Raw genomic sequence first — 26,579 nt, 5'->3', positions numbered from 1 at the left:
ACAGTGGTTGTGGGTGTTAGCCAGGAAAGCGCGGGTGACGGGGGCAGGGAGGTTGGCTGACTGTACCTGCTGTCTTCTGAACGCCGGCTGAGCCGCCAAGAATCCCACGGCGGCGATGGAATGTTAGCACCGACAGAGTTCTATTTTCGAACGTTCTGTTGCTTTTCCCTTACGGACGCAAATCACCGACAAGACAGGGATACTGCAAAACAGGGACTTTGCCTTGGGCGTTGGGGCTGGCAGGGGGGTGGGGGGGTTACCTTCCTTCCCATCGTCCCTACTCTACTCATGTCAGGATGCTCACAGAGAGGATTATCCTGGAGACCGAGTGGAAGAAAATGATCAGGTTTGGGCTCTGGACTCATGGGGTCGACTTACGTTGCAGTCCGATCGTGTGTGTTTCCCCTTAAAAGACAAATCAATCTCTGCAGGATTGAAGAAGGGACTCTATTCCTCTTACTTCCCCAGGCCGCTGGTCCCGCTGCAGATCTATGCCTGGAGATCTCATACTGGCTCACAAACACACACTGCTAAAAAGAAGCTGGGGAAAGGAAGGGCGGTGAATGCAACAATTGAGAGAAGAATGAAAGTTTATTGGGCGCGGCTGCCGCTTTGATTTAAATTTGCTCAGGTTGAAAGCGTTGGCTTTGGTGCTTTGTGGACGCCTCATTTACTCCGGCACCCATTTGGAAATAGAGCGGGAGGGGGAAGGGTGTACTTGCAGCTTTCCTAGTGATGCAGTCACCGGTCGATGGTTTTGAGAAAGTGCACCAGTGTTTACTGCTTTCGAAAGGCTGAATCTAAGTGACTGGGTCCAGACTAGGGACATCTTCCTGCACCTCCTAATCCTTTTCTTCCCTCTATCTCGACTCCAGAGCCTCAGAGATTTCTTGTGGGACACTGGGACAGCAGGAGAAGGACGACTTCTTGGGGTTCCAGAAAGAAGCCCTTTTGGTGAAGGGAGGGGAGCTGCTCCTTCCCACGTTATTGGGGGTAGGGTTTGTGACGGGAGGGCGGGGTTATTGAAAGGCTAGTGCCTTTCAGTACAACTTTCTCCGGAGAACCTGTTGGCCATATGGTTTGGACATCTCCCTACCCCCCTGCAACAGCATCTCATCATGAAGGAATCTAAAGTTGGGAGAAGTCTCCGTCTCTGGCACTGAGCGCCCACCTTAATAGCCATTTTCGTTTCCAATCAATGGTTCCCCCGCAATGAGTCCCTTAAATAGCCAGCCCCCTTTATCGTGGGAGTAAAGGTCCCTGGAGACGGAGATGATTCTGTTTTGAGAGCCGATTGGAGTGAACAAACAGCTGCTTTTCAAAGGGACAAAAAAAGGGAGGGATATGGAGGACTTCACCACTAGGACCTATGGCACCAGTGGCCTGGACAACAGACCTCTGTTCGGAGAAACTTCGGCAAGGGTGAGCCCCGGGATTAGTTTTTTCGTGTATTTGTATGCCTTAGCTGTCTCTCCTGACATCTGTCTCTGCGGCCTGGTCCCGTGCCAATCGGCATGTGGGGCCGGAAGGAGTTTCCTAACCTGGGAATTCCCCAAACCAATGAAATCCCAGGCTAGCCCCCTTTTCCCGGGGGGGAGGGAGGGGGCTGAGGGTTGCTGGGCTTCCAAAAGTCTGCCTTCTTTAAGTCCTAGCATTACTCTGGAGAGTTTCCTTTCTACTTTAGGTATCTGAAAAGAGAACCACTCTGGGGAAAAGGTTGGCCAAGATCTTTGAAGATGGGGGTGTAGTGGAGGTGGAGGGGAGTAGAGAAAGTTCTCTATTCTCACCTGCTGTCCTTTTAGGGAGGGTGGTTAGAGATTTTTCACTTCTTCCTCTGCTACAGCTAGGGGGTTTTCCTTGCCGGAAAGCTCGTCAAGGGTTTGTAAGCCCCTGCTCTCCTTCACCAGGTGTACTTTGTACCGGGGGTGGGGGTGGGAGTGAAGAAAGGCCGCAAAGAGATTTGTTTGATTTTGGTTCCTGTTTCCCTATAATTATCGTGAAGGGTACTTTTCGTGGCCTCAGATCTTCTAAAGTACCCCAGCTTGCGTAACCCCTCCCCCCAAGTGTACTTGGTAACCTACCAACTTTGGTATGAAGTAATGGGGTGAAGTAGTAAAGGAAAGGAATATTTCCTTAATTTGAGTCAACATTGTGGGAATAGATGAAAGGAGAATTTTGGAGTGACTCAGTTGAGGGAGTAATTAGAGAAGATGGTCCAGGGAAGTCATGTGTGGTAGTGGAAAGTGCTCAGTTGTAGTTCCTCTTTGCTAGGCATGTATGTGATCTTGGGTTTTTTGGGGCTCCAATTCCTTCATCTGTGAGATGGATAGAATAGGTATATCACTTACTTGAAGATGTTAATTGTAGGGCAATTGCTTTAGCAAATCTAAATAATTAAATAACTGTGTACAAAGGGTAGTATGTGTGTGCCCTCAAATTAATTTGATGGAAAGGTCTAACAATTTGAGGGAGAGCTTCTTGTTGCTACCTCCATTACTGAATTGCTGAGTAACGGTGGGAAGGTTAACTGGTCTCTTTCCTTTATATTCCTGTTTATCCGTTAAGGGGCATTGATAATCCTTGCCACTTGGAATTGGTTATAAAGGGAGCCATGAGAAGTTTAAGGAAGGATGAAAAAGTTTGGAAGAGCTACTGGGATGGGGGGGATAGTGAGTCAGGGAGGTACAAAAATAACGATTTGCCACCGTGAGGGCCCATTTGAGATGATATACCATAAATCTGTAGTGGTTTTATGATTTTTCCCCCAGCTTCATTCAGCAGCAGGTGGGAGTTAGTCATTGAAGAATGGGTTCAAGGTAGGTTATCAACATCCCTAGGGGTTTGGCCACAGGTGGAGTCTGAAGAGCTTCATCAGCTCAGCTGAGGGGACAAGGTGAGCAACTGAAGAGATGGGGTTTCTTCCCTTCCAGGAAGGCAGGAGACCTCATGGGATACCACCTCTTTTCTTACCCCAAAGGCTAGAAACTGGTGTGAAGTAAGATGGGATTTGTCTGCTCTAGGTGATGAGACTATACAGAAAAGTCTTTGTTTTTAGTGCCTGTGCTTGCATTTCTCTGTCAAGAATGGTAAAACAAAAATAAAATGATCATTCTCTATCGGGACTCGGCCAACATTTCTGGAGAGGGAGGACAGTGTAAAGCTATAAACCTGTGAAATTATCCATGTAGGGATCTCCTGGTGTGGAACTTCTCTTCCACTGGCATTTGCAATTTGATTCATGAAGAAGTTGCCTGGAGTCACCAAGAGGTTAGGCTTGCTCAGGGCCTCACAACTAATACTGTCAGAGGTGGAACCAGCCCTCTATCCATTGTGCCAGGTTGTGCCTTTTAAAGTACATTCTGGGGGCAGCTAGGTGGCACAGTGGATAGAGCACTGGCCCTGAAGTCAGGAAGACCTGAGTTCAAACCCAGCCTCAGACACTTAATACTTACTAGCTGTGTGACCCTGGGCAAGTCACTTAACCCCAATTGCCTCAAAAAAAAAAAGAAAAAAGAAAAAAAGAAAGAAAGAAAGAGTACATTCTGGTACTTAATTTTCCTGCCCCTCACTCCTTTCTCTGGTTCCACCCCAGTGCTGGGGATGGGGGCTACCAAGTTTCTTGTCCTTGGAATTAGTTCCTAAGAAAGAGATTAGAAGCCATTTAGTCCAACTCCTCCTTCATTGTATAGTTAAAGAAACTGAGGTCCAGGGAAGTAAAATGATTTGCCCATGGTCATACAGGTAAGTACCAGAGGCAAGATCTGAAGTTGGCTCCTCTAACTCTAAGTCAGTGTTCTTTCCACCATGTTAGGACTTACAATGCTGTTTGTGGTAAACGTGAGGTTCAATTGCTCAGGAAGCAGGGAAGGCAAATCCTTTAAGGCACTTGTGTCCAAATCAGATAGAAACCAGGGCCCCTAAAGCTTCTCAAAGGACCCCTACAATTTGCATGTTGACTTAGGAAACTGCATATTAATGTTATCTATGTCATATTGTATTTTTTTTTTTTAGTGAGTCAATGGGGGTTAAGTGACTTGCCCAGAGTCACACAGCTAGTAAATGTTAAGTGTCTGAGGCCAGATTTGAACTCAGGTACTCCTGACTCCAGAGCTGGTGCTCTATCCACTGCACCACCTAGCTTCTTCTGTTCTATTGTATTTTAAAATTTTATTGCATTAAATATTTCCAATGACATTTTAATGTGGTAGGGGCCACACTCAGGAGTATTATAGTCTAAATGTGGCCTCTGCTTTTTACTGTGGGATTGAATTGATAAAAGGGCAAATGGCAAACCCCTTGAAGTTTGCAACCTTTTCTAAACTTTTCATCAGTAGACATAAGAAAACACTTTGCTGGTGCTCCGAGATAATTGGGGGGGGGCGGGGAAGATGGACTTGCAGAGTTTTGCATGTTTTGGTTACTAGAACAGCAACAAAAAGATAACAATTCAAGGTGATGTATATGCATTGGAGTTCACTGGAGGGAGTGAGCACTGAACACTGAGTGAAGTTGATATGGATGGGGAAAACCTCAAGAGGACCTGCCTTTCCTGTGGTCCTATACCACCTACCTCACTTTTTCCAATTCTTGTTGCCAATGCTAAGAAACCATACACAATAGTCACTTTTTAGGCTCTCTGATTTTGGGATGGCCACCTTTAAGGGGAGAACTCAGAGGAGGAAGTGTAGGTAGTAGACACACACAAACATAAACCCATTTTCTGGGTAACCTTTGCTGTATTTTAGACTTAAGGCTCACAAAAAAGGAGACTATTGGTAGAGAAGCTTTGGAACTTTCTTGGTCATCAGCTTAAGTAGCTTCCCCAGTAACCCTTCTATGAAGTGGGGAGGTAGTCAATCAACAAACATTTACTAAGTGCTTATTATACACCAGGCATTATGAAAGTGCTAGGGATTGATAGAAAGGCAAATTTGCCCTTTGCTTTTTTTGGGGGGGGTGAGGCAATTGGGGCTAAGTGACTTGCCCAGGGTCAGACAGCTAGTAAGTGTCAAGGGTCTGAGGCTGGATTTGAACTCAGGTCCTCCTGAATCCAGGGCTGGTGCTCTATCCACTGTGCCACCTAGCTGCCCCACCCTTTGCTTTTAAAGAGCTCCTATTTTAGTGGAAAAGACCATATATAAACAATTATGTACAAGGAAGATAGATACAGGGTAAATTGCAGGTAGTGTCTGAGGTAGGTGGCAAAGGGGCCTCTGCTCCCCTGGGAAGCTCTTTTTTTAAAAATTAAATTTATTGATGTCTTTTTGCTTTTCAGCATAGTAATTTCCACATAATCCCCCTAAGCCTTCCCTTGTAACAAAAACAAGGAAAACCAAATGGTATAAGGACTCCATCTGCCAAGTAGGCTTAATTCTGCAGCCTTTGTCCACCACCTTTCTGGAGGAAGGAGCACTTTCCCTCATCTGTTCATGACTTCACATAGCATTTTGCTTTGATTTAGTATGCTTTTTTAATTTCTTGATTATATTTAATTGACATATTGTTTCCTGGTTCTGCTTTCTTTCCACCACATAAATATGTAGCACATCATCTTATGTTTTTCTGAATTTCTCACATTTGTTGCTTCTTAATTTTTTGTAGTGCAGTGATATTTCTTTACATTCATAAAGTTATTTAACCATATTCTTATTTAGCCATAACTTATTTAGCCATTTCCAAAATGAAATACCCATGTGGTTCCTTCCTTCCTTCCCCCCCCCCCAAAAATGCTTGGAGTTATTTGTTTAGCTGTTAATCAATCAACCAAATCCTTTTGAAGGATTGTTTTTATTGATCTATTTTTGCCTTGGGGGTACCCAAAATTTGTTTAGTTGATTACAAAACTCCCAAGCCCCCATCATCCATGACATTTATTGTTTTTGGGGTTTTTTCGGTAAGGCAATTGGGGTTAAGTGACTTGCCCAGGGTCACACAGCTAGTAAGTGTTAAGTGTCTGAGGTGGGATTTGAACTCAGGTACTCCTGAATCCAGGGCCGGTGCTTTATCCACTGCGCCACCTAGCTGCCCCATCCATGACATTTAGCACAAACTCCCTATTTTTATTTTTTATTTTTGGTGGTTAAGTGACTTGCCCAGGGTCACACAGCTAGTAAGTGTCAAGTGTCTGAGGTGGGATTTGAACTCGGGTCCTCTTGACTCCAGGGTTGGTGCTTTATCCACTGTGCCACCTAGTTGCCCCCTCCCTATTATTTATTTATTTATTTTTTAGTGAGGCAGTTGGGGTTAAGTGACTTGCCCAGGGTCACACAGCTAGTAAGTGTTAAGTGTCTGAGGCCGGATTTGAACTCAGGTACTCCTGACTTCAGGGCCAGTGCTCTATCCACTTCGCCACCTAGCTGCCCCTCTCCCTATTATTTTTAATGGGAATTTAGGGTGTGGTGCTACCTGCTTTTTATTGGTAAAAATGTTTTATTTTTGCTCCTTTTGGAAAATAGTGTCATTTCTTTTGGGTCCCTCACCCTTCCCTACTAATTCCCTCAAACTCTAATATTGAGCCAAAGACAACAAATCAATACATCGTCCATATCTGAAAATGCATGACTCATTGTGGGCCTTTTATCCACCACTTCTCTTCTGGGAGGTGGGAAGCATTCTTCATCGGTTTTCTGAAGGAATGATTGATATCTGAATTGATTACAGTTTGGAAGTCTTTAAATGTTTTTCTTTACATTTTTGTGGTCATGGTGTAAATTGTTCTCCTAATCCTGCTTATTTTGTTCTCTATCACTTTAAATTGTTTCTCCCAAGTTGTCCCTAGTTATTAATATTTGTTACTTTTTATATTGTAGCAATCCATTGCATTAATACGTTAGTTTGTTAAACTAACCACCAAGTCCATTTTGTTTTCTTTATTATTTGCTACTAAGAAAAGTTCTTCCCCCAATATTTGTTCATATGAGCCCTTCTATTTTTTTTTTCCTTCTCACCAGCTTATTAGAGAACATAGTTGTTGTTTAGTTGTTTTCAGTCAAGTCTTATTCTTTGTCAGCCCATTTGGACTTTTCTTGGCAAAGATACTAGAGTGGCTTGCCATTTCCTTTTTCAGCTTATTTTATAAATGAGGAGACTGAGGCAAACAAGGGTCATGACTTGCCCAGGGTTACACAGCCCATAAATATCTGAGGCCGGATTTGAACTCATAAAGATAAGTGTTTCCAACTATTATGCCACCTTACCTGCTCAGAAAAGGTGGTACAATCTATCAAAAACAACAACAATGTAACTGGAGTTGGAAAACCCTGGATTTGAGTGAGACCTGGGTCTACCATTTACTGGCTATGTGACTTCTGTTACACCCCTTAATCAATCTAAGCCTCACTTTCCTCAAATGTAAAATGGGCTTTGTACTTGTACTATCTTTCTGGGTGGCTTTTTTTATTTTTTATTTTTTGGTGAGGCAGTTGGGGTTAAGTGACTTGCCCAGGGTCACACAGCTAGTAAGTGTTAAGTGTCTGATGTCGGATTTGAACTCAGGTCCTCCTGAATCCAGGGCCAGTGCTCTATCCACTGAGACACCTAGCTGCCCCTGTGGGTGACTATTAAATTGTAAAATGCTTTATATGGGTAAAGTTATTATTATAATGTTACGTGTGATATGTTTCTGTTAGATAACTTAAGATTGGGGCAGCTAGGTGGCACAGTGGATAGAACACTGGCCCTGGAGTCAGGAGGACCTGAATTCAAATCTGGCCTCAGACACAACACTTACTAACTGTGTGACCCTGGGCAAGTCACTTAACCCCAATTGCCTCACCCCCCCCCCCAAAAAAAAGATTGAAAACTTCTGCAACTTCCCTGGTTCCTGATTAGAATCATTAGCCATTATAAAGCTTTTTTACTCATACCCATGTCTTAATGGTTAGTATTTATATAGTGCTTTAAGGCTTGCAAATAGTTTTTACAAATATTATTCCATTTGATACAACACTGAGAGGTAGATTCTATTATCATCCCCACTTAACAAATGGGGAAATTGAGGCAGAGGTTAAATGACTTTCCTAGGGTCATATAGCTTATGAGTAAGTATCCAAGGCTGGATTTGAACTCGGGTCTTCCTGATTCTAGGTTCATAATTCTTATTGTGCCACCTATTGCTTTTACATGTATTTCTGTTTTAGCAAACTGCAGCAGCTTTCTAAGATTTCATCCCAAATCTCTGAGGCTTTGTAAACCAGTCTTACTGTCTATTCCCATGTGGGACTTCTGAGATACTTCTTATTGTACTCATAAATCTACTTCTTCCATAGAATGCATTTTTCTTCACAAAAACAAGACAAAAAAAACCGGAGAAATATTTCAGATTGTAGAATAAAAAATGTAAAGATATCTTCAGTCTCTAGAAAGTGACTGGGATTTTTCACTTCGTCTCAATCCTGTATCTTCTCTTTTCCTCTGATCTTGAGACTCTTGACTTGTAGAATAACACTGAATCCAGTTGTTACTCTTGACTAGATAGTGGTTGTATTGAACCTAATGATAAGGGGGATGATAAGGTGGGACCTCAGGCTGAGGAGAAGTTAATGAATGCACTTACAGAGTGTATGAGGGAAGGAGACTACATTTAGTGAGTGAGGATTTGACAGTCATGTTTTCTACTGTTTAGAGTTTCTTGGGAATCCCTTGCCTAGAGGTCTTCCCCTAAGAAAGGAAGTTGTCATTCCTTTCTGTCCCTTTTATATTTACCGGGGATGAAAAGGCAAATGAGAAAACCTATTGGGAATCAACCCAGAGTTCCTCTCTTCTCTTTCCCTTCCACTTTTCATAAGGTCTGTGGTGAGTGACAAAGATTTTTTTTTTTTGGTGGCCCATTGCCTAGTTCTTTCCCATTAATTCTCACTTGTGCCATTTGGCAAATGAACAAGTACAAATGACAGTGTTATAATTAATGCATAGGGTGTTTGTGTGTGTGTGTGTATGTGTGTGGGTGGTGATGGTGGTAATCTTATGTTTTACTTGATGACACAGCTGTATTTAAGATGCTCTGCCTTTGTCAGGCCTTTCCCCTGCCTGCTTATAGAGACAGAACATTGTTCTTGGCAAGCCATTGTCTTCCCAGCTTCTCTTCAAACTAGACTTCCACCCAGGGCCTTTCCATGTGAATAATATTCCTGGTCCTGCACAGAAGAGGCCTCCTTGTGGAAAATAGGCCCTGGCTGGTACAACCATTTCCCCACTAACAGGCCAGTTATTTCCTGCGCTCGTCCTAAGCAGAAGTATAATACGGTGGCCCAGGAGTTAAGTTCCGGGTGTGCCTTTGTCATTGACTACCTGTGTGGCCTTGGGAAAGTTGTTTCATCTCTCTGGGCCTCAGTTACCTCATCATTAAATTGAGAAAATTTGACTAGAGGTTTGGCTCCAAATGCTATGACGTGTATATGTTCTGACACAAGTAGGATCTTCTCCATTTTCGACTCTCTAAGCCTAACTGCGACCATTCTAAACCAGGTTGGAGTAGGGCTGCCATGTTACTTTCCTACTTCCAGTGTTAGAAGGTATTTTACTAAATGCCAGATAGGTGGTTTTGAGGCTTTCAACCTTCCTTTTTCAGAGGTAAAATGGTCATGAGAGCATTCAAACTCAATCCTGGTATTTGAAGCCCTACAGAATTTGGTCCCAATCTCTTTTTCCCCTCTTTTAATTTCAGTTGCTTTCCCTACTGGGACCCAGCCAACCAGATTGGTCTACTCGAGGCACTAGGGAGCCTTCTTCTCTGTCACTGTGCAGCTGAATCTGAACCAGCTGAAGTCCTACTACTTGTTGGAAGCTTTATCCCCATCACCTTAGGCCACAGCAAGGTTTTCCTTATTCTGAAATCACGCCCCACTAAAAATCCCATTCATATGGTCCTTGTAACTTACAATACACAGCTGTTCTGGCAGCTTTTTTGTGAGGATATTCTCTCTCCAGTAGGCCCATAAGCTCTGTGAGGGCAAGGACCACCCACAGCACCTTACAAATGACAGGCGTTTGTATTTGTTTCTTGAGCAAGTTTATCATCACGACTAGTAATTCAACTGCGCATCCTCACATTTGTGGCCATGTAGACACACCCTGTTAGTTTCTAGTTCCTAATTTTTCTAGTTGTGTCTTCAGAGCATAGCATGTTACTTTGTACAGATTAAGCACTTATAAATGCTTTGGAATTCATTTTCAGAACTGTATGTGAATAACAGACACAGTATTCCAGAACTTTACAAAGTATTCTGATCATTCCCAAAGACTCAACGATGTGGATAGTGGAGCCTCAAAGAGCAGAACTGTAACTGTTATGAGGTACCTGAGGCCTTTCCTCAGGGCTCTGACCTATATGTTTGTTTTCTTCCAGCACACTTGCAGTCTGCCTTTTTTTTTTTTTTGTGGGGCAGTAAGGGTTAAGTGACTTGCCCAGGGCCACACAGCTAGTAAGTGTCAAGTGTGTCTGGGGTCAGATTTGAACTCAGGTCCTCCTGAATCCAGGGCCAGTGCTCTATCCACTGCACCACCTAGCTCCCCCCCCCCCGTCTGCCCATCTTTTGAGGCCTACTTTCTCCCACCCCTGAGCCCACTGGCTTCTACACCCCCTATCTCTTTTGGGGGGGTTGGGATTTGGGGACAGGCCACCATCTCCCCTGACACAAATGTATCTATCCTGGGTCCTGTTCCCCCTGGGTCTGGGGACCCATGCCATGCTTTTCACAGGGGATGTCCAGGATTGGAATGATACCACAGTACACTGTCCAAGGTGGGATCCCATGGCATCTGGTACATAGAGTGCTGGGTCTGGAGTCAGAAAGATTTAAGTTCAAGTTCCCCCTCAAATGCTTATTACCTTGGACAAGTCTCCCTCACGTAGCCTCACTTTGCTCAACTGTAAAACTTGAATACTTCCCAACTGTGCTCTCCAGCTTTCCTTCAACTTTGACAGAATGGAAACGTTCCATTCCAGCAATGGGCTCGAATCTGGGAATTAGGCTTTCCACACCCCTCTTTCCTTTTGCCCAAAACAAGACTTTAGCATAGAGTTGTGTAATGGGCAATCAGTCAGTAGGCTAAGTAAGGCTAAGCTCTGGAGATACAAAAGGAGGCAAAAGACAGTCCTTGCTTATGATCTAACCGGGACAACATGCAAACAAATACATCCCGGATAAACTTGTGCAGATCATATTAGTATAGGCGGTTCTTTGTTCGAATGAAATGAGACACTTGTAGGCGATTCAACAGTTAGCAAAAGGAGGTTTACTTAGCATAGAAAGAACATTCAAAAAGGACACTGCAAACACTTTGGGTGGAAGGGCTCCCTTCTCTCCTCTCTGGTTAGCTGTGGAAGGTGGGGGGATGAAGTGGGCCTTTTTATGCCCCTGGGTGACCAGGAAGCCAGTTAGTATGGCCAGAAATCACCAGATGAGATACAATTTGTGTTTAGCACAGTGCCTAGCACATAGTAGGTATGATGAAAATGCCTATTCCCTCCTTTTCTGCCAGAAAGCTACATCAAAAGAGGTAGAAGCTTGAACCTTAGCCCCCTGGGCCAATCAGGCCTTGGTACTGTGCTTGGTAAGTTTTCAGTGAAAATAAACAACAGTTTGACTAAATGGCATGGGAATGCTTAGTGGTCCTGTCAAAAGTTGGAATCAGCTGTGTGACCCTGGGCAAGTCACTTAACCCTCATTGGGGGGGGGGAGGGAGGGGGGAGTTGGAATCAGAATACTCCATCACTCAATCTTTCACCCTTTGGGATGAACCTGCCCTGGGATCTTGGGTTTAATTTGAGATGTTTATAAACCCAGCTCAAGGAAGGACTGAAGGGTCCTCCCAGTGGACTACATCTTGGGAGGTGAGGGCATGGTAAGCCTGGAGGAGACTTTGGGGGAAACATAAGAGTTAGTCTTAGATATAGCCAGTTGAATGTGGTTGGGCCCCAGAGGGGAAAAGTTGAACAGAGGATAATTTGGGCTTGGAGTTAGGAATAGCTTCCTAAAAATTAGGGCTGTCCAAAAGTGAAATAAATGACTTGCCTTGAGAGGTGGTGGGTTCTTCTCCATGGAGGCCTTCAAGAAAAGGGTGGATGGCTATTTGGCCGTGTTAGAATAAGAATTCTTTTCGTGTATGGGTTGGGTTGGATAGCTGCTAAGGTCCTTTCCAACTACCATATCTAGCAATTGTCCCGTTTCCTTCCTCTTCTTCCTAAATGGGAGCTGTTCCAGGCCTGTTGGCTGGCTGAATGATGTGGGGTCAGGGAAGCGTGTGACAGAAGTAGAGAGAGCTGCTGTTGTAGGTGGTAGCTGTCGCCACGATCTGGAGGAGGGTTGCACTGTAACCCTGGGTACCTTCAAATCCCAATTCAAATCTCATTTTCTACAGGAAGCCTTTCCCCACTCCTAATTGTATTGCCTTCCCTCTCCTAATTATTTCTTAGTTATCTTTTATATAACTTGTTCATAGATATTTGTTTGCTTCTTCTCTCCCCCATTAGATTGTGAGCCCCTTGTGGGCAGGTACTGGTCTTTTGTTTCTTTTTTGTATCCCCAGCACTTAGCACAGTGGCTGGCACATGGTATGTAGCTGATAAATGTTGACTGAGTGAGTGATTGACTGCAGGCCCAGTGAGGTTCCCTTAGGTGAATGCTTTACCTGGTTGGGAAGTGTTGGTGTTTTTCAAGGACTGTGACTTTGTACTTCAACTATGTGGAAAGGAAACGGGAAAGGGCTGGCAGAAGATACATAGGAATGCTGGTGCTGGTGTTCTCCTTTCAACTCTGCTACTTGAACAGACTCCCAGGCTGTATGTACACGTTGATTTCTTTATACCAAATGTGACATATTTCTATCTGGAGAGAACATATTTATAGACTCCAAAAAATTCTGCTGCTTCATACACATAGATTTAAAAATGTAACGCTTTTGGTGATGCATAATTTATACAGATACATCTTTTCTACTTGCCCCTCTCAATGTGTACATGCATTCTAAATCTCTTATGAGAGAATTTTTTTTTGGTGGGGGGGAGAGAAGGACAGGCTGGTGCCTAATAGCTTTACAAAAACCCCAGATAACAAGGTAGAAAAGAATTAAGTGCACTCAAATTGCCTTTCTAGCCAGAGGTGACTGTGGGTTCTCAATGCAATATAAGCCCAGGCAACTGGCACCAAGCTAGAATGGCTTCAGGCACGGGCCAGCCATGGACTAAGCATGCATCTGTCATCTGAGGATCAGCCACAGCTAAGCTTGGACTGGTAGTTGTCAGAAGCTCATCAGAAACCAGATAATTTTCTTTTTTTTTTTTTAATAAAGCATACTAAGGTAAGGAAGGTTTCAGTCTACATCACCAGAAACGCTGCTTGGGCATGAAATCACAATTTTTTGGAAGGGATGGGGGCAGTAATAGGCTCTGTGATTTCATTGGCATAGGGAGGAAATTTCTAGTGAGGAAACACCCTCTGCCAAAGCAGATCTTTCTTAGAGAGTCGCCTAAGGTAAATGAGAAGGTAAATAATAAGGGCTAACATTTATATCGCACTTCAAAGTTTGCTAAATGCTTTAATGTACATTATTTGACCCTCAAAACAATCCTGTGGGGGTAGGCATTATTATTACCCCCATTTTACAGATGAGGAAACTGAAGCTGAGAAAGGCAAAATGACTTGCCCAAGTTCACAGAACTAGTAAGTATCTGGAGCAAGATTCAAACTTTGGTGTTGCCCACTCCAAGTCCAACATTATCTACTGGGCCATCTGGCTGCCTACAAGTTAAATGTGTGGGCCAGCTTCACTTATCAGTTTGTGGAACAGCTGGGACTTGTATCTGGTTCTTTCTCACTCCAAGGCCATCTCTCTGACCATTAAGCCACACTACCTCTATGGCATCATAGGTCCTTAACTGTAAGAAAGAGGCACTTTAGTCCCCTCAGTTTGGTATGCTGTTCAATTCAATAAGCATTTATTAAGTGCCTACTATGGGTTAGGCACTGGTCTAAGCACTGGGGATGCATAAAGAGGCAAGAGACAGTCCCTGTCCTCAAGGAGCTCACAGTCGAATGGAGGAGACAACCACTGTCCAGGAAGAGTCATCTTTAACAGTGAGTCTTGTTCCTGAGGGAAAAGGTCCTTCAAGGCTTGGTGGAGGTAGAATTTACCATATGAGGGATTGGACCCTTAGTTCTATACCATCTCTCCCTCCATTGGGGGTCAACTCATTGTTGGAGAAACCTAGGTCTCTGGAAACATAGAGAACTTTGCATTCAAATTATTGGCTTCTAAAAGATAGGGATTTGGTAACTTGTTTTGCAGAGACAGTATGGCATAGATATAAGGAGTTGGATTCAAGTCCCATTTCTGAACAAATACTGGATATGTGACTCTGCGTGTCACTTGCTCTCTCAATACCCCAGGCAACACTGTTAAGACTATAAATTGCTGACAAGGGGCCAGTCTGCATTGGAAGAGGAAGTTCCTCACTCATGGATACTCAAGAAATCACAGGTCCAGGCAAAAGACAAAAAAAAGTGCCTTCATTTCCGTAAAAGTCCTGTTCCTTTTTCCTATAGTGTGAAAGCATAGATCAAGTTTCCAAAGTGTTTATGATGATGCCCATTCGGAACTGGTCTTTCTGTAGAGAGGGAAGAGAGGTAGGAATGGACTTTTAGTTGAAGTACCTGCTTTTTTGTTTTGTTTTGTTTTTAAATTAAATAGGCAAAGAGAACAGCAGCATTTTCTCTTTGTACAACCAGTCATCCTTCTGCTTTTCCTTATCACTTTAGAACACATGAAGGCTCCCAGTGCCTTTTTCCTCATTGTAACCAATCCTCATTTCTGATAAGTGCCATGGAGAAGAGAAAGTTGGGAATAAGAGTACTTGTCTTTGGGCTCCTCTTTCTCTCTCTGCCCCACCCCCCTTTCCCTTAGCACCTTTCCCCTTGTGGAAGGAGATGGACTCTGACTGGGGCTGCATTTCTACTGCACATGAAGCTTTCTACTTATTTCATGGCTTTCCCCCGGGATTGCTGAGCTATAGTGGTGTAGGGATAGTTTCCTCACCCCGGGTTGTTGCAGCCACCCATGAAACTGATGATTGTCTTTCCTGAAACAGGTGTCTGAAGTCCAGAAATTTTGTAGCTGCCCCTAGTTGTGGAGGACCAACTGAGCCACCAGTTCTCTCTCTCCCTCCCTCCCTCCCCAGCACTGCTGGTATTGCTTTAACAGTAGCAGAACCTAAAAATCCAGTGTCATCTGGCCAGAAGCTGGCAGGAGAAGCCACTTGTCAGACTGCAGGGCTGAGCTGGCCTGGGTGCTATGAGTATCTATCTACATAATGCAGCAATGTGCTGGACAGGGCTCTGGTAGGCTCCTGTTCTCCTGGGAAGCTGCGATTTTGAGAGTTTCAAGCTTTTGGACTTCAGGGGAAAAAAACCAATCTAAAATCTAGTTGTGAAGGGGAAACTGAGGAAAATCCTACCAGATACAACTGTTCTCTAGACTCTCTTGCAGGGTAATATCAGAGATTATATCCTCAGCCCTTCCTGTAAACCCTCCTTTCTCCAAATATAAAATAGCCCAGTGAAAATTATCTGGCCTATTCACTGGATTCTAGATCAATAGCTAGAAGGAATCTCGGGGGCCATCTAGTCCAACAGCCCCATTTTGGAACTGGCAGCCTAGAGAGTTTAAGTGACTTGCCCAAGGTGACACAGGTAGTGAGTGGCAGGACCCTAGATCCAAATTATTCAGATCTTCTGGCCCCAAGCCAGGACCTTTTCATTTGTTAATGGGAATCATGTGTTTTAGAAGTTCTGGGAAAAGTTTGGACAAGGGATCCAGCCTTGAATCATTGCCTGTATAGTCTTGGAGAGTTTTCTAAGCCCCTTCTATTGTTTTTTTTTTCTCCCTTAAAAAAAAAGTTTTGCTGATGCCTTTTTGTTTTAATTTTGGTCACTTGCATATATGCCTACTCTTTCCTCCCTAATGAAGAAGGAAAAGAAAGGTAAGAAAACTCAACCCATATGTGGATACAGCATTCCACACCCATGTTCCCCTATCTCTCCAAAGGAAGGAGCATGTCTGCTGCTTTGTTAGACTAGCACAGATGCCAGGGAATCCCAGTGCTACGGATCCTCTCTTCCATTGTTGCTAAACATGTCACATGATCTCTTGCCCAACATAGATCTGGCATGGTGTACTGTGTTGATTAAATGAAATCATATACTTAAGAAAGAAATTTTGGAAAATGGGTAATTATATCTCACTCCTGGCACAGCTTTCCTCCCTTTCTCCACCCCCCATGGAGTTCTCATGCTAGTGTCATGAGTTAGTTCTGCATCCTGGAGGCAAGATAATTTCAGGGAACCTCAGGGCAGGTGGCTGTCTAGAATTCCATTCCTGGATGTTGTTTCTGGGTCCTCTGTAATACTCTGCTCCGCCTGAACAATTAGGCTTGAGGCACTCTTTCAGATCACATTCTGGAGCCAGAAGCTGGAACCCAGCAAGCTTGGAGGACCTCCTGCTTAGGACCAGTAAAAGGGAAGCTGCAGAACCCTCCCTAAAGACAGGGATAGATCAGATGACAGACTCAGAATTTTGGAGCTGCCAGTTAGACTCCCTCCTTTGAAAGATGAGGGATACAAGGCCCATGGTCTCATCTAGCTAGCACCAGAACTCATAGCCAGCCTAGGGGTCTTCCCCTCATCCCCACCTGATTCCTCCTAACTTAAGGTTACCCTGGGGCTCCTGGGTGTAGTGGAAAATGAAGGTTTAGAATAAGAAAGTCAGAGTTGAGGCTGCAGCTCCTAGAATGTGGAGCAGCCAAGTGAATTAACCTTTGAGTTGGCATTTTTCTCATCTGTAAAATGGGGGTGATGATACTTGTACCATGGACTTCCCAGAGTGGTGGAGCAAAGAACTCTGTCAACCTTCTAGCATTTCATGGGAGTAAAAATTGTTGTACTAACTGATGTAGTAGGGATGGTTTAATTGATCAAATCGATCGTGAGGTGTCCCAAAGAATTACAAGACTCAGTGACTCAGTTTTCCATTTTATTAAAATGCTGTGAGGCCGCAGGGAGAAGCACCCAAAGGAGATGGGTGTCTCAATTTGGGAGTTGGAACTGGTTATATTTATAGTGAGAAAAAGAAGGTTATCTCCTCATTATCTTAATCTTCTCCTTAAGGAGGTACATGGGAGGTCTTATCCTTATTTGGACTTCCTGGGGTCCTAAGACAATCCCCGAAGCAGGTACTTTTTTCCTGGAGGGTGTGTTTTTGGGGTTTACCTGTCATAAGGTGAACCTAAGGACATATTTGGACCTTTCGGAGCATGTTCCTAAAGACCTGCTTAAACTTATCAGACCCAGAGGGTCTCTATGTTTTTTATATCTCTTTACTTAAGATCTGATTTCTAGGTGTCCTGTCATCTAGGAATATTAATGGCTACTAATGGTTAATGGTCCCTAGTCACAGTCTCATTGATGGTGAGGGTTGATAAGGACAAACCCTCTTGGTTACTGTAAGAACACAAACCTTAGTTAACTCTTTTAGATACTATTAATAAGGACTCTAGCCTCAGTTTATCTGTTAACTCCCTTTTGCCTCCTCCATCACTAACATTGTTGCTAATATATTTAGGCTCTGGGGTTTGGAGGGTTAGTTCTGTATGGGCTACCCCCAGAGTATACATAGGGAACTCTGATGTCCTTAGCTTTTTGCAGATAGGGATCAAAACAGATTCTGGTCAACTCCCCTGGTCCCTGGGAGTAAAACTGAGGTAGAGTGTTTCCAGTAGGGACAGTAAGTAGTAAAGTGGGTCAGGACTCTGGCTCTTCAGCTCTGTGGTATAATGCAAAGTCAAAGGACTGTAGAAGAAAATAGGAGTACCCTAAATTGCTTGATCTCCCAATTATCCAGGGAACCAGAGGACTAAATGAGAACAGACCAACAATCCATTGCTGTGGCCTGGGGCAGACTCTCGGAAACAGCTCCAGCGCATATCAGTTTATCTACAGGGACTCTCCCCTTGCTTTTTTCTTTGCTAGAGGCTGGAGCTGTCAGATTGCCAATGGAATGAGGAGCTCTAGTGTTTGTCACTATCAGTCCTGGTGGGGTGGCGGATTCCCAACTGTATAGATGTCTCGATTACCAGGAACAAACAAGACCATAAATCTTAACTGCACCCCTTAAAAAAGTGACCCAGCTATTTTAAATGTCCCTTTCCTCAAGTAATGAGGGGGTGGGGGGGGAAGGGGTTGTTTCTCTTGAGATTTCCCCATGCATTGCATGCCATCTCACTGAGGAGAAATAAAATGGGTACTTGTTTAGATAACTGTGCAACCGTGCTTCACTCTGGTTTCTAATTTTGTGGGGGACAAGTTTGTTTCTCTGTCTTTCCTTCCTCCCTCCCTCCCTCGCTCGCTCCCTCCCTCGCTCGCTCCCTCCCTCGCTCGCTCCCTCCCTCCCTCGCTCGCTCCCTCCCTCGCTCGCTCGCTCGCTCCCTCCCTCGCTCGCTCGCTCCCTCCCTCGCTCGCTCGCTCCCTCCCTCGCTCGCTCCCTCCCTCCCTCGCTCGCTCCCTCCCTCCCTCGCTCGCTCCCTCCCTCGCTCGCTCGCTCCCTCCCTCGCTCGCTCCCTCCCTCCCTCGCTCGCTCCCTCCCTCCCTCCCTCCCTCCCTTCCTCCCTTCCTCCCTTCCTCCCTTCCTCCCTTCAACAGTACCATGGTTCTAGTTGTTTTACTTCTCAGGGCCTGTTTCCTCAAATGTAAAATGAGGGGTGTTCAGACCACATGTTCTTCAAGTTCCCTCTAATGCTGTGATTGTTACTTTTGTGTAAAGCTTTGATATATGGGAGAAGGAGGGCTTCACTTTGGGCAGATTACTAGCGCAAGGGAAAAGGGCAAGGAAAGAATAGTTTCTTTAAAGGACTAAACTGTTTATGGAGAGGATTATTAACAGAATTTAATATGGTATAATGGAAGGTACAGTGGACTTGCAGTTTGCATTCAAATCTAGATCCTCTCCCTTTGCCACTTTCTACTTGCACAATCCTGGACAAGTTACTTAACATCTCCTGGTCTCAGTTTCTTCATCTTTTTTTTTTTTTTTGTGGGGCAATGAGGGTTAAGTGACTTGCCCAGGGTCACATAGCAAGTAAGGGTCAAGTGTCTGAGGCTGGGTTTGAACTCAGGTCCTCCTGAATCCAGGGCCAGTACTTTATCCACTGTGCCACCTAGCTGCTCCTGTTTCCTCATCTGTAAGATGAGGAATTTAGACTAAATGATTCCTAAAGTCCCCTCCGACTCTAAATCTATGATTTATTGAAAAAAGAACACTTCCTCCTCCCTCCTTCCCCCAATTTTCAGAGCAACTGGGGGAGGGGGACAGGGAGGGGAAGAGGAAGGAAAGAACCTAACAATGAAGGTCCACATGGAAATAAATAGCACTTTAACTTAATGTGGTTTAAATTTAAAAATAAAACGAAACAATAGACAATCCAAGTGCTGCTCTATTATAGTCAAAAGGATTTGGGGTTTTAAGACTCAGGGATTAATTCCTGTTTCTTCTGCTTCCTCCCTGTGACCTTGAGCCAATATTTAACTTCTCTGAATCTATTATTTTCCCTCTGTAAAATAACAGCTGTCATTTATATCTATATCTGTATATCTCATTTGATCTTTACAACTCTATTAAGTTCTGTTATTATTCCCATTTTACAAATGAGGAAACAGAAACTCAGAGCTTAAGTGACTTGACCAGGGGCACACAGCTAACCAGTGTCTGAGGAGAGATTGGAACTCAAGTCTTCCATACTCCAAGACCAGCATTATATCCACAGGTCCTTTCTAGCTCTTAACGCTCTGATAATAACTTTTTTTTTTTGGCCGGGCAATGGGGGTTAAGTGACTTGCCCAGGGTCACACAGCTAGTAAGTGTCAAGTGTCTGAGGCTGGATTTGAACTCAGGTACTCCTGAATCCAGGGCCGGTGCTTTATCCACTGCGCCACCTAGCTGCCCCCATAACTTTTTGTTTTTTAAAGGAGAACATAAACATTTGTTCAATAAGTATTTAAAATCTTATTAGGAAAAAAACCTAGTATTGTAATTTGTCCTTGCTTCTCCTTACCAGCCTCTAAAATCTTTGGTTCCTTTTCTGTTCATGGGAACAGTATCCAGCTTAAAGCACTAGACATAAGAAATACTTAAGATGATGTTCTTACTTGAGTTCTTATCACAGTCTGTATATCACTTTATGAGCTACAAAATGCTTTACAATATTTGTTTTCTTCTCACAACACCCCTAGGAAGTAGGTGCTAATAGCCTACTCAGTTTATCAGTGAGAAAATTGAAGGTGAGAGTGAAATGACTTGCCCAGTCACACAACTATTACCTATCTGAAGGATTTGAACTCTGGTCTTCCTGACTGCTAGCACTTACAGTGCCACCAAGCCATAAGACCTTAAGCAATTTATATTATTTCTCTGACTCAGCTTCCTCATTTGTCTAATGAACTGTTTGGATTAAAAGATCTTTTAAGTTCAATGTCTAAAAACAAAAACAAAACGGTTCTTAGATATTTGGTGAAAGGATGAGGTAGTAATATAAGGGTTAGCTTAAAGCCAGAAACCTGGGTGGGGCATAGGGTATTTTCCTTTGTGTCCGGTAACCTTTTGAACTGTAAATTTTCAGGGAAAAGAGAGAATTTTAACATTTTGCTCACAAAAGGACAGGAATCCTAAAAGGAATGGGCTAGGGTTTCCTAAATCTGGCTTTTCAAGTCACTTATAACCTGACCGAACCCTAGCTACCTAATTCAGTTTCCTACTTCTCTGCCCACCCCCCACCCCCTTTCCCGCATTTTACCTCACTACTCACCTGCATGCCTGCCTTCTTCTCAAAGCTCTGTTATTCTTCCCAGATGTCTCCTAGATGTGTTTTAAGTTGTTCCTCTGGGACTAACCTGGTTCAAATTAAGGTGTCTCAAGAATCTCCTTCCTCTCTTTCCAGGACCGTGTCATTAACTTAGTTGTTGGCAGCCTGACATTTTTGCTGCTGCTGGTAAGTGGTTTTTTTTTTCTTTTAAAAAATTATGATGTAGACCTAAGTGTCTCACTCACAGTTCTGTACTTGCCACCTTCCTCCCTAGAGACGCTGCTACAGGGATCTAGAACATAGCTAGCTGAGCCAATCCTTTTTATCCAGCCTCTTTAGCTGGTAGTAGCTAAGCTGGGTTACTTTGATTTTCTTTTCTTGGAGACCACAAATGGAAAGTGAAATAGCCCGAAGAAGCCAAGGACCTGAGGTATCCCACAAAAGGAATAATCTGTCCCTTAGACAGTAGGGGTAGGGTTGGGGAAAGGGGGTTTGCTTTTCTTGTCTCTCTAGTTAATTAAAAAAAGGATTATTTTCCTTCTTTCTCTCCATCCCAGGCTAGAGCTTTTGGAGGTGTCTGTATTATATTGGCAAACATATCCTTTAAGCACTGAGGGGAATTTATTTATTTATTTTGCGGGGCAAAGAGGGTTAAGTGACTTGCTCAGGGTCACACAGCTAGTAAGTGTCAAGTGTCTGAGGTCACATTTGAACTCGGGTCCTCCTGAATCCAGGGCCAGTGCTTTATCCACCGAGCCACCTAGCCGCCCTCTGAGAGGAATTTCTTAAGACATAAAGAGGAAAAAAAGTTATCCCATATTCTAGAGCCAGAGGAAACACCACCTCAGTTCAGCCAAAGGTCATTAATGTGGTCGATACCCTGTCTTTAGCTTTAGGCCCTATGAGCCTTTAATGATTAGGATCATCTCTGATCAGTTTAAGCTTGACTTTCCTTTTGAGTGTGGAATGGCAAGGGGTTGTCACATTTCTCTGGCAAATGGGCTGTTTGTTCTCCCTGCATAGGCAAAGTTGAACCTAAATAGGTGTTAGTGGTAAAATCAAAATGAATTTAGCTTGCTTCTATCACCTGGGTTTTTGAGGGTGAGGTGGAACTGGGAACATGGGGTTGAAGTGTAGAAGAAACTAGATTATTCTAGGGTTGAGGCTGGGGTTTTGTAGAATATTAGCAGATGATCAGCAAATATATATGAAGATGACTTCTAGGAATCCCTTGCCTCTTTATTTTCCTTGATAGAAGCATTCAGAATAAACAGAATAAATAGAAGTTAATTTCAAACTTCTTTGGATCCACTCCCACTAAGGCAGGGGTACGGGACAGGATATTTTTTTCGTTTTTTCAAAATTGCTGTAAGCCCTTTAAGACTGCTTCCAGTCTCTGTTGGTTAAAGAGGCTAAGGATTGGAAAGGTTAAGGCTTTAATACTTTTTATTCCCTCATTTCTTTTTTTTGGCTGGGCAATTGAGGTTAAGTGACTTGCCCAGGGTCACACAGCTAGTAAGTGTTAAGTGTCTGAGGCCACATTTGAACTCGGGTCCTCTTGAATCAAGGACTGGTGCTCTATCATTTCTAATGGAAACAAATATTTGAGAGTTATTTCAAAGTATCATTTTTTTCCCATATAGGTAACTCTGATCAGTGCTTTTGTTTTCCCTCAACTACCTCCAAAACCACTGAATATATTTTTTGCTGTTTGCATCTCCTTGAGTTGCATTACTGCCTGCATACTTGTAAGTATGATTTGCAATTTTAAATTATTCTTCTCTGAGAAGTACTGTTCAGTTTTAGTGGGCTTGGTGCTGTTTAGGACACAGGGCAGTGGTTTCTTAATTCTGGTTTGGTAACTGGAGAAAATATATCATGTATTTTCATGAACATTCCATTACCATAAACAGCATGTGTTGCAATTCTCAAAATAAGTGTTACTTAAAAAAAAAAATCTCCCTTTGGAGGGGCAAGGGGGGAGCTTCCACAGTATTTGAACTGAATCACTGCTTTAGTGCTATGATACTTTTGCCTAGGAGTTTAAAGCAATAATATTCAAAGTGGATCCCAGTGTACAGTTGATGACATAGCTGGTAAATTAGAACATAATCCTCTTTACCAAGCTCGTACTTTAAACTGAGTAAAGTCCAAATGAATGAGTTATTATGTATGCCCTTTTAAGGGGAGATGGTGCATTATGGGTAGTGTGAGCTTCATCTTTGTGATAAAGGGCCTTTTGCCCTTCCTTTGCCCAGTTTCACATTTCAAACACCATTGTATTCTACAAGAGCAGTGAGCAGATCTCCCAAAATGGAAATTGCTAATGCTTAAAGTTTCTGGCCAGTTTTATAACCATAAAAGCCCTTCCCAATCAGACACATACATACCTCTCAGTGGTAAGTGTTCTTTCAAGAAAGGTAATCAAATGATTCTATTGCTTGCCACTTCTGCTGCTTACATTGTTAGAAATATTGAGATACAAAGATCATTGTTTGGATAACAACAACAAAAAAATAGGTGTCACCTACTTAAACAATCATCACACCTGGCTTCTAGAACTTGGGAGGGATAAATAAGGCATAATTTTTGGGAACACATTTCCCCCTTTCCCAATGTGAAAACCTCTTGAGATGTGATACATAGCTGAAAAAAGAAAATGGAGTCATCAGTAATAAGGTATGTCCCATGGACACTTAATGTCCCAGACGAATCAAATGATTTTAAAAGCAGAGCCTATTTTTGGAGACTTGATTTTTGCTTTCACCCAGGGCCTCCCAGATTGGAATGATGATTTAACCAATTAGGGTATTTTGAACATTTCTAGGAAATGGGAATTGCCATTTTCTCGACTATTCCCTTAATGAGCTCTGAGAAATAATATGCTTTGTTTCAGCTTTGAACTCTGGAAAATGGGTGTAGATGTGAATAGGTGTAGGCACTGGCTTAAAAGCATGTTAATTAAGTCTTCCTACTTATATTTGAATTATGAAAGGGGGAAGGACATTGACCAGAGAAGCACAAGGTTTAAACATTTCTGTGAATGTAAGGTAGAGAGAATAAGAGTCAAAAGTCTTATGCTGTAGGATCAGAACATAACAAGTACTTGTCCTCATCCATGTGACTCAAAGTAGGGGGAAGGAGAATTAATTGCATTATGAATTATAGTACTAAAAATATTTAAATGCCGGTCCTTCACCTAATTTGATTTTTTCTTCCTTCCCCAATTCTTTTCCTTTAGATTTACTGGTATCGACAAGGAGATCTGGAACCGAAATTTAGAAATCTAATTTACTATATCTTATTTTCTATCATCATGTTATGTATATGTGCCAACCTGTACTTCCACGATGTAGGAAAGTGATGCTGCCAACCAATAAAACTAAGACTGTTCACAGCTACAAATTAGGACTCTGAATAAGAATTCTGGGTAAAGTAAACCGAAGATGAAGCAAGATTGTGCAGGAATTCAATACATGATTTTCATGTTAACTGCAAATCTAAATTCCCTCTTGTTTGGGAGCCAAGACATTGTGCTTTTCCTTTTTAAAGAGCTGATGTTGCACTTATGAACATTCCACACGTAGGGATTCAGAATGGCACAAGTTATTTTTGCTTTTGAAATCTTACTTTTTTTTTTTTTTACAATGTACTATAGCACTGGGAAGGGGTTATATAACAAACGACATCTTAGAGCTCTAAGACAAATATTCTTTTATTTCTGTTAAACTGAATATACAATTATTTTGTTCCCTATGCAACCAACCATTGCTTGTAACTACAATTTAATTTCACATTAACCAAAAAAAGCACATTAGATGGTAAAAAGACAAAACTCTGATTGTGAAAATCTAATTACAATAATAAATAAAATAATTTATACAAGGGTTTTTTTTTTAACTCTTCTATAGGGATCATATTCATCAAAGCCACACAGGTCCATCAGTCTTGTCTTGGCTAAAATGCTTCTAATACAGGAATGACTTCTTGATTTGTTTCCTTCTTCCATTCCACAAGCCAATTTAAAAACAAACCCCTGAGCAGGAGAGTCTGCTATACCATACCTCCACTTGACCACCTGTCTCCCATACCATCAGTGGTTCAATGTTGCCTTTAGTGTAATAAATCAGCTAAGCAGTAGCTGCCTGGTATTCTGGGAAGGCAACATTACTACCCCTTCCTAGAGGTTGAAAGGGCCACCTTTATTTTAGTCAGGGCAGTGGCTTCTTGAATGGTTGGAGTGTGAGAGAAAGACTACTCTCCTCTAGGTTTTCCCTTTTTAAAAACAACTGTACTGTAGCTGAGTTTTCTTCAGTATCTATTAATGCTTTCATGACTAAACCCAACCCTCACCACTAGCAATGGATCAGCCAGAAGCAGTCTTCATGAGAGGATGCAATCATCTTGTTTTTAATTCTTTATACAAGAGATGTTCCACCTCAGTGTCAAACACTAGTAAAATAGGTAGAAATAGCCAATGCTGTTGTATGAGGCCATTAGTACCCTTTAAACCACACAGATGTGCAAACTTTTCTCTGAAACTTATCCAGGTACAAACTTGGTAGCTGGAAAGAAGAGTTCTCATAGATTGTTCTCATAGTTAAGCACCTTTGCTCACCTAAAGTGGAACAGTTGGGTTTTGGTGGTTCTAACTCCTTTCTCGGGACCAGAAGTGAGCAAAATCCCTTCCTGATAACTTAGCTGGCAACACTAAATGTAACGGATCTCCACAACCAAGAACTCGACAGTGTCAGTTAAAGTGGGCCTCAGGCAAGTGTGTACTCACACATGAGGTAAAAAGTCTCAATAGCAACAACAGTGTGCATGACTTAAACACTGTAGCTATTTTAAAACTATAAGAACGGTAAATTAAGCCTCTTGTCAGTAGGGCTTCTCCTTTTTCTGGAAGTGGTGCCAGCACAGGGTTTTGAGAGCAGCTTCCTTGTTCAAACTGCCCTGTAATGAGCATGTACTTAATGGCAGTTGACCAAATCTTCAACATCCTTTGAGTCTTCTGAAATAGGACTGTCCAGGGATGATCCAATAATATGTGATTCTTCTTGGTGATGATGTAGGATGGGATCTGTAACAAGTTATATATTAAGAGCCTAAGCAAGGGCAATTGTGCTGCTGACAAATCCTGAAGCTATTCACTGGTAATTAAAGCCTTAAGGAGAAAGCATATTTTTTCTACCAAATTTTTATTGGTAGAAAATTTGGTAGAAAATGTATTAGTAACTGCCTTTGACTCATCATGAATTAAAAATGTATTACTGCCACAGCCCACCCATAATATTTCTAGTTTTGGGAGGTTTAAAAAACAAAGGTTAATTATAAACCAGGAAAGTATACGGAATGAGAAGTCTAAATGGTGTGTTAAATAGTCTGGGAAAGAAAATGCGCACAAGCCTAAGAGGTTTTGAGGCTGGACTCATTACAGGTGAAATCTATAAAAGTGTTGTGCCATATTACCTGTTAGTGTTGTCAGAGGCAAGACAGATTCATGATCTATATCATCTGCTGTCTGGATAAATCCACGTGGTGAAGGAACGATAAGTATTGTTTCATCATCAAGTGTGGACTGATCAACTTGTTCTTCTATAGTAGGAGAGTCCAGGTCCTATACAATTTAACGACGGACAAAAAGTGATAAAGAGAAATTTGCTTTCAACTACTTAGAGAATTCCAGCTTCAATTCAGCCTTTTAGACCCCAACTACTTATTTTTATTTCTA

At 42.7% G+C, this 26,579-nt stretch overlaps 2 protein-coding genes across 7 annotated transcripts in view; one reads left to right on the top strand and one right to left on the bottom strand.

Moving 5' to 3' along the window:
• Positions 1-24,503, top strand: TMEM243 (transmembrane protein 243). Its single transcript, XM_043965788.1, has 4 exons — positions 1-1,422; positions 20,981-21,031; positions 22,489-22,593; positions 24,087-24,503. The coding sequence occupies exons 1-4, from the start codon at positions 1,345-1,347 to the stop codon at positions 24,207-24,209; spliced, it is 357 nt and encodes a 118-aa protein (XP_043821723.1). The 5' UTR covers positions 1-1,344; the 3' UTR covers positions 24,210-24,503.
• A 39-nt stretch (positions 24,504-24,542) lies between these two features.
• Positions 24,543-26,579, bottom strand: part of DMTF1 (cyclin D binding myb like transcription factor 1) — a 56,802-nt gene continuing 54,765 nt past the window's right edge. For all 6 annotated transcript variants that reach the window (XM_043965782.1, XM_043965786.1, XM_043965787.1 and 3 more), the window contains 2 exons: positions 26,318-26,465; positions 24,543-25,928 (listed from right to left, as the gene is read on the bottom strand). In XM_043965782.1, the coding sequence (XP_043821717.1) occupies positions 25,819-25,928; positions 26,318-26,465 (258 nt within the window). In that variant the 3' untranslated portion in view covers positions 24,543-25,818. The remainder of the gene's footprint in view (positions 25,929-26,317; positions 26,466-26,579) is intronic.

This window comes from Dromiciops gliroides, chromosome 5 (genome assembly GCF_019393635.1).
Source record: "Dromiciops gliroides isolate mDroGli1 chromosome 5, mDroGli1.pri, whole genome shotgun sequence".
In the NCBI taxonomy this organism is placed as follows: domain Eukaryota; kingdom Metazoa; phylum Chordata; class Mammalia; order Microbiotheria; family Microbiotheriidae; genus Dromiciops; species Dromiciops gliroides.
Note: the sequence above shows the minus strand (reverse complement) of the source record. Positions and strands in the feature narration are given on the sequence as shown.

Coding starts and splice junctions, on each gene's coding strand:
- TMEM243 (XM_043965788.1), top strand. CDS start 1,345: ATGGAGGACTTCACCACTAGGACCTATGGCACCAGTGGCCTGGACAAC. Junction 21,032..22,488: donor TGACATTTTTGCTGCTGCTG/GTAAGTGGTTTT, acceptor TTTCCCATATAG/GTAACTCTGATCAGTGCTTT. Junction 22,594..24,086: donor GCATTACTGCCTGCATACTT/GTAAGTATGATT, acceptor CTTTTCCTTTAG/ATTTACTGGTATCGACAAGG.